The sequence below is a fragment of the Corvus brachyrhynchos genome, unplaced genomic scaffold (assembly GCF_000691975.1).
Source record: "Corvus brachyrhynchos isolate BGI_N302 unplaced genomic scaffold, ASM69197v1 scaffold33, whole genome shotgun sequence".
NCBI lineage: Eukaryota > Metazoa > Chordata > Aves > Passeriformes > Corvidae > Corvus > Corvus brachyrhynchos.
The window spans coordinates 494282-502685 of NW_008237254.1; the positions used below are offsets into that span (position 1 = coordinate 494282).

At 38.2% G+C, this 8404-nt stretch overlaps 1 protein-coding gene across 1 annotated transcript in view; it reads right to left on the minus strand.

The window, feature by feature from the left end:
- ST8SIA4 (ST8 alpha-N-acetyl-neuraminide alpha-2,8-sialyltransferase 4) overlaps positions 1 to 4313 on the minus strand; it is a gene marked incomplete at its 5' end in the record, with an annotated part of 52245 nt that extends 47932 nt beyond the window's left edge. The window contains one exon of the mRNA XM_017730478.1: positions 4162 to 4313. Within this exon, the coding sequence (XP_017585967.1) occupies positions 4162 to 4313 (152 nt within the window). The remainder of the gene's footprint in view (positions 1 to 4161) is intronic.
- Positions 4314 to 8404: the final 4091 nt, after the last annotated feature.

Genomic DNA, 8404 nt, shown 5'->3' on the forward strand with positions numbered 1-8404 from the left:
CCAGGAAAGCAGCATTTAGAATATAGGATAGTTTGGGTTGGAAGGGTACATGAAAGATCATCTAGTTCAACCACTAAATTGGATTTGTTAAAAACATGCCTAACTACAAATAACCCTGGAGTTCCCAGCTGATGGAGGCCACACAAACAGAAGTGCTATAATAGAAGAGAGTGGGCATGCAAAAGGAAAAGTGGGCTTTTAAATAGACCGTGACTCAACTACTGCTTATCACAGGAAGGTTGTTCATATACCAGCTTTTCATGAAGATAAGCAAGTTAGAGTAAGATAGATTGGCAAGCAAAAATCACCTGAGGTTTATCATGACTAAACCAGACCAGAGAACCTCAGATTCCACGTCTTTGGCACAAAAATTATCAGAAGCAAACAGTGCAAATGGCTTCAGAACATTGTTCCAAAAGCTTCAGAGCAATTGTAGTGCTCCATTGCTCTTTCCGTATTTACTGCTTGTACTTTAGGGACTTATCACAGCTGTTTCAGAATAACTTGTAAGACAAAAAATTATAATAATCGGAACCTTTTGAAGGCGGAAGATGCTTTTTTTTTTTTTTTTTTTTCTTTAAATGCTGCTAACATCTTACAAGTTCTCACACTTTCTGACAGGAAATATCCTCTGTTAAAATGCAGAGATAAATACATTCCCAATGTACTTTTAAAACATTTTGCCTTCCTGCAATTCATAACCCTCTTCTGCTCCTTTCAACATAAATTCCCATATCTAATCAGAAGTAAATACAAGAAAGTCACAGATATTGACCTGTGTCACAGATGTGTTGTCATCAGCCCTGTGTGGAAGGCTTCCCCAGATAGGTTTGTACCATCTCAGCCATATCCCTGCTTTCTGAAACTATAGCCTTCAGTACAAATGAAGTCTCTTTATTTCCATAACCATAAGGAAAACCTTCACATTGCCACAGAGAGTCAAAAGGACTTAAAACATAAAACCTTAGCAGATGGTGGACTCTTCTTCATGGCTAAAATAATTCAGATAGAAAGGGGAGCCAAGAGAGCAGTCTTCCTCCCTTTCTTCCCTTTGTCACAGGAATTATCAATTCTTCTTCAAAGAAGTCGCCAGCAATGAGAAGGTAACATCAGTTGCAAAAATCACTCTCCCACTAAAACAGTCATTGTCAAGGCAGCACATTTCACACAGTCTCAAGTAACTAGTAATATCCATAATTTCCATCTCAATCACAAAGTCTGTCTCCTTCTTAAGCCTGCTTAGCATCTCCAAAGGGCTGCTGCCCTCCCAAGAGGGCTGCTACACTCCACACACTGCCTTCTCTGGCTGCAAAATCCTAGAGCACCAGAAACCCAGTGGAAGCTTTCCAGCCTTCCATGGGGTCCTGATAAAGGAGCTTTACCACTCATTGACTCCTATCTGAGCCTGGCCTTTCCAAGAATTCCTAAGGCCTTTGAGGCTGATAGACACATCACTAACCTGAGCAAAAATGAAATGGCCAGAGATGATGCCCACAAAATCAACAAAGCAATAGCAAAGTATAATAGTCTAGATGCCAGTCAACAAAGTTTGACACATCACTGACCAACAGTCCTTGCACAAAGCAAAACTCACTATAAAATACTTTTTACATTTGAAAATTGCTAATGTGGGTGGCAAGCTAATGTAAGACACAAAAACATCTGTCATTTATGTTTTGACTGTATATATGACTGTAAGTTTAATGAAATATCTTTATGCTGTATACTAATGGCTTCACAAATTATTTCTCCACTGCTTAGAACTGATGACATTTTATATATTATTCAACAGGCACTAGCTTGTTTTTTGTTTCTCTCTTACTTCCTATGGTCAACCTCACACCACAAGACCACCAACCACTGTTGACGTTAACAGCTGCAATTATAGACTATGCATCATCTTCATGGTCTATACAGTGCATGTAACATTCTGGAGGGCTGAGCAGTTAGTTAAACCACAAGAACACCGCAGGACTTTGCTAGACACTTTTAAAGTTACTCCTGATAGGTGCATAAGTGTAAAACTACAGCTAAAATGCTTCTTACTGCTGTAACATGGAAGAAACATGTATAGCAAACCACCTGTAAAAGTGAGAGAATGTACACAACTTAGTCAGCATCAGATTGAAAGACATCTAAGGGGTTGCATGTGGCTTCCTCAGTGAAAAGCATGCCTGACATCCCTCCCTCACCACTGAGAACCATAACTGAATGTGCTGTGCATGTCAGCAAAGAAGATTTCTGGAAGACTATGCCTAGCTGGTAGCACTGACTCCTTTCATACAGTTCATGTCAACTTTTGGCCTTAAGTCACATTAATCTAAAATAATTTACTGGTTCACACCTACTCTCTGCCCCAGTGTTCATAAAGGTAGCCATTTCCTCTGAAACAAGACTGGCAATGTGGACTTCTAAATAACCTCAGCTTTATGCTCTCTATGGTACAGAAAATCTTACATTACAGTAGAATCTCTACCACCTGTGCTTAAGCTGGTGTACAAGATGCACTGTTTTCTTCACTCTGTTAATGAGACAAAAAAATCCTTCCCCACACAATATTTTAAAAAATCCCACATATCACAGTGCTTCTTAAGTACACAATAGTAATTTATTAAATAAGAGAAACTTCCCCCTCTGGAAAACAACAAAGAAAAAAGTTATTTTGTAACTCACGAATTTAGTAGATTGAGATGACATACATGTATTAACAGGATGAAAAAAACTAAAGCATTCTCTCTTTGTCTGAATGATAAAGTTCGCATTTGAACAGGTGGAAAATTAGCATAACCCAAGCTCAATTTTCTCTCTTAATTTTAACCAAAAGGTTATTGTAATATTTTTCTTGTGTGTTGTTCGGCTTGAGCAGCAAAGTGTATTGGTTTTAAATGGTTCTCAAATATGATACTCAATTTTTCAGTAAAATGACTGGGAATAATTCTTGTCTCTACTTAGAGTCACTCACTCATTTCCAAATCAGTTTACTTCACAAGTAGAAAAAGCTATTTTCTCCCAACTGCCAGACACATAACTTATGATACAGAAATTTCTAAGCTACCTTTATCTTCTGCATGCTTTAGAATTAGGGACATAAAATAGCAGTCATTAAAAAAATCTCTAAATTCCTCCTTCAGAGAAGACATGCTTTTATACATGGAAACAGTGCCTGTTTAAGGGGTTTGTAAACTGCCCTTTAATTAAAAAAAATTTTTAAAATGTAAAATTTTAGAAGTAGAAACCATATTTTAATTAGATCAAATTTCTATTCAACATCTTAATATTCAGAAAAGCAAGTCTAATCTTCTATGTGATTATTGTTAAAAATAGTTAATTTCCCTCATTTTTCATAGAACGTGACACTCTTAGTTATCCACACTGCCAATCCATGGTCCACATGCTTCTTTCATGGGCCACCTTCCTGATGAAAATGAGGAAGATCTGACATGACACACTCAGAGACATCTGCTTGCTACTCTCTGTGGTTCCAAGGTGCAGAGATCCACTGTAAATATTAAGCCACATCAGAACTATCATCACATTAACTCTGCTACTGGGTTGCTCCCTCAGCATGAACCTAAGGCTCTTTTTGGCCTTTCTGATCTCAAGAAAGGAAACTGCATAAAACACAGATATTGTCAGTGTCTCTGACCCTGTGATGTGGACCAGCCACAGTCACAACTGGATTCACAGCACTTGATGGCCCAGCTATTGACTCCTGGATCTGAGCTGTCTGCCTAAGCTCTCTCTGTAGTCAAGGGAGGAAAATTGGTATGCCCAGGGTACTTACACCTGTTCTGTTTCAAACTTTTAGGATGAGAGAAAATCATGTCCTAAAAACACCAGTTTCTCTCCACTGACTGTGGAAGAGTTCTAGACAACCAGCTTAAATATGGACATGCATAGTGTGGACACTAATTGCACAGGTTTGACAGTCACAGCCAGATGAAAACATTTTATTAAATCTTATGAAGGATGACTTGACTTTGAGGCCTAATGTAATGCAGTGCATTTTACACTGAAATCTAAATAGATACAGTTAAAAAACATCCACCTGCAAATGTAAACCAAATTACTGGTTTATAGACCAAAGGCATTATAAAGCAACATGAATGAAAAGCATTATAGGCAGGGTGAAATTAACTGCTTTTAATTTAAGACACTCACCTTATTTCCATTACCAATGAAGAATTGATTTTCCAACCTTCTACAGCATGTTGGAAGATTGAGGAGCCACCCTTTCGAATTATCTTATCAGAACTATTGATCATTGATCTACTCAAACTCAGTTCACCATATCTGCAATGCAATATAGAAAAAACACAATTACGTCAAGGCTAACTCCAGTTTAAATAATTTACATCCTAAGCACCATCAATATATCCTTTTATTCACAACAAAAATAAGCAATTATCTCTCAGCTTTCTAAAGAAAATAAGCTGTAACTGAAAAAAAATCTGTGGGATAGCTATCTGTAATAGTTGAATATGCAAACTAAGAGCTTAAATATGTTTATATTTGTAATGGAATAGACATAACAAGAACTACAATAAAATCCAAATTGTGAATCTGGACAAAACTTCATTATGTTTGTGAAGCAGATTCTGCACTTCTAGGTTCCAAATTTTTTGTACTAAACTATGAATTAAGTGTTAAATTTCAAGCCTTTGCCCAGCAATTGCTCATAATCTGCAGTACTGGCTTAATAGATATCTTTGGCCTCCTGCTGATGCTAAAGATTTTTAAGCATGGAATTCTGGAGTTTAATGGTATACAAAATATAAAATTTCCCCAACACTTCACAAGACTTTTGCATACATCCAAACCACCCCAACTGTCTTATCCTGTCCATTAGCCTTAGGATTATAACTTTTTGGCCATGTAATCTTAAAAAATAAATACAGTAAGCTTTGGGTGATGACCATTGAACACTTGGTGAGCTAGCACAAGTTGCAGTGATATTAGCCAACAGGATCACATAAATGGGACAGAGAAACCCAAACGCTACAAGCACCACTTAAGTTGTTAGGACTAAAATTCTTTTTTATCTCCACATCTTTCCATTGTCGCCCATACTGTTCCCTTTTAGATGCCAGAGCAATGTTCAGCTGAGTTCAAACACAGCTGTTAATCACAAACATATCGAAGTTGCTGGATATAAAAATCTACCACACAGAATGTCTTGTAACTCAGCAGTCTTGTCACTCAGATGTGCACAAGACAATAATACCAAAAAAAAAAAGTTTATTTGTTAAATAAGCATGCTCTGAAATACTGCCAATAACAATAACTTAACCTGGAAACAGAATATGTGACCATAGCCCTTCAAAGAACAAAATGGAAAGGATGTGAGACTGTAAGCTTTCCAGGAATTGCTGAGTTGTGTTTTTCTGTGGCTATAAGTTCTGATAACAATTGGATCACTGCCGTTAGTAAGAAATACAGCAGCATTACTGCTGTATACATAAAGCAAAAATATTTGGTAAATTATACAATACACTAAACACAAGCAAGCTAACCTGTAGTGGGACATAATTAAGCTAAATTAACAAAACTGGTAATATGTAGTAATTTCTAGAAAGTGCCGTCATTGCAAAAGCCCCTATGACTATCAAACCAGTATCATGCGCTTCACCAAAACCACCCTGCATTACTCGCAGCTCCCCTTCTCCCTGCAGCCCATACCAACACCCTGCAGCCCTGGCATCACACCGATGCAGAGGTAAGGCTGCCACCTACCGAAAACCTACAACTTCAGATACAAGACCTGTATGCAAATTACCCAAATCCTGCTGACTTGAAAGCATGGGAGGATGCTGCAGAAGTCCCTAAATTCAATAGCCAGAATCCAACTGATACTTTTTGCTACATTGAATTTTTTTATTACCTAAAACTTTTCCAAAATGGTTGTAATAATATTGATTACATATATATTACTGCATGTATTTTCTAGATTAATTGAGTGCATGCATCTAAAGGAAAATTACCAAACTACGTCCAGGTAAAGTTCTCAGTTTAAAGATACTTCAAAGACGTCTCTAGTTTATTCTGGGTTAAATATTATTTAGTAAACACTTGACAGTGAAACAAGTGACAAAACTTAGCAACAAAATGCATTGCCAACACTTAAACCATAGCATTTGAAATGTGGTTGACTTCCATATTCACAATTTACAACTGCAGTGAGTTACACAGATTGTACATTGAAACAATGTTAAATTACGTTTCTATGAAAGAAGGTCCTAGGCACTTTTTGTTAAAGTTACTACTATGAACACAAATGTGCTCACTTACATCCTCCTCTCCCTTTTACTGGATTGTTTTAATTTTCAGTTAAAGCAATATCAAATAAACTAATACATAAAAATCAAAAACTTTTTCCAGGTAATTCTTCATTGTGTAAATAACTGAAAGAAATTTGGATTACTTTGTATCTTCTAGAATCACTGCAAATCCTCTCTGATGTAAATGAAAGAGCTGCCATACTGTGACAGCAACTTACAGCTGACAATGTCAGCCTTCACTTTGGATTACCTTGCCTTGGTGACCAATCAGACCAACATATTAAGACTCTCTTCTGATGAAAATAGTTCATTAAATAAAGTAACTGCTTTCAGGCATATTCCGTGTCAGTAGAAGATGACACTGCTTAAGAAATACTACGCTGCCCATAAAATGCATGTTTCATTACTTGTTTGACCTTTAAAGGGACATTACTGTCTATTTGAAGCAGGGCATGCTTCACAGTAATTGTCCTAGCACACTTTTCTATGAGAGCACACAGCTGGTTTAAAGTTTATAATGTAATTTGGAATATAGTCAGTATATTTTGTATTGTCTAGGATTTACCTCTAGTGCACTAATAACCATAAAATGGACCACCTTGCACATCCATAACTTCTGAAAGTAAATCATCCCATGGAAAACTAACTTTACTTGCCCACATGGCCAGTCAAAAATAACCCGTCTTGAACTCCTAATTCAAGAGAAAGGCATGTGTAACATCAACAGGGGCAGCAGTAGTGAGCAATACATTTTTAGGGTATTTTTTTCTGCTTCACACAGTAATAAATGGGATGACAGGCTGTGACAAGAAAAAATATTTCAACAGCGAAAGTAGTACCATACTGTACAAGAAGTCTCACTGATAAAGAAACAGATATCACAAAATGACTTGTGAGAAGTATATCACAGCTACATTTTAAAACATTTAAATATGTTTGTTAGGAACATACATATTTATAACTAAGTACACTTATTTTCTTTCATTGAATATTAAAACAACACTTCATTTTAGTAAGCGTTAACTTGTGTCAAACAACGTGCAGTAAGTTGAAGGCAGTTTTTTCTTTGCAAACTTATATAAAGTAATTTCTGAATAATTTCATCAGTTCCCACTAATCTGAGAGGAAGGAGCACATACTAAGAAACATGGGTATTAAAGGCAATTCTCCCTCACACATTCATTTGCACCTGTGTTTTCACACAGCTGTAACCCAAAAATTCTAAACTTCTGTACATCGCCTAAGAATACAGATAGCTTTGTGGTAGAAACTGGGTTACACCCAGGCTGAACAAGAGGAAGAGATACCAGCAAGTTGTGAAAATCTTGAATAACAAGGGAAGCAAACATCGCACGCACAGAGGTGAGGCCAGCTCCTGCTTCGGCACGTGCCGGGGCCACAGCTGCCCAACCGTGCCCAGTTGCCTGCGTCCCCCTACCGCACCACGACTGGGAAAGAGGGATGCACTTTCTGTCTTTAACTCCTGGGCCAAGTAGGCTGTAATTGCCTCAGCTTCCTCTAGGCCTGTACGGATACTTACAACCCCCTTATGCCTCCTCCTTAAATTAAGGCAAGGGGACAAAAATCTCCCCACAGTCGATATGCACAAGCAAACAGAAAGTGTGAGCCCCTGCTTAGCTTTTGCTGATTTCATTAAACGACCAACAAATTTATGCATTGCTCCAGTGAAAACAAAATCTTATACACCTCCTTGGAAAAACCAGCTTGGCTGAAAACCCAGTATCTCCAAAGAATACCTGCAAGTTGGGAGAAAAATGAGGAACGCAGGCATTCTCGTACATAACGAGAAAGCTGAGGTGCAAACAGAAAAATGGCAAGGGACTCTTTGCCTTTCTTTTTGAGTTAATGACAAGCAGCAAAGGGAAAGTATGTAACAGACGGTCTCGGCGAGGGACCAGAGTTTCCAGTGGAGGAAGCTCGAAAGCTAAAGGGGATGACCACACTCTCTCAGAGCAAGAATCCTTGAGGAACAGCCACGTTAAGCACAGCTCCCAGGCAAACTTCAAAGACGGAAGCAGGCGTTCACCTGCATCCCGGCACGCTTGCCTGCGAAAGGCACAACGCGCTCCCGTGGCTGGCGCCGGCACCACCCCCCGCCCCCCCCC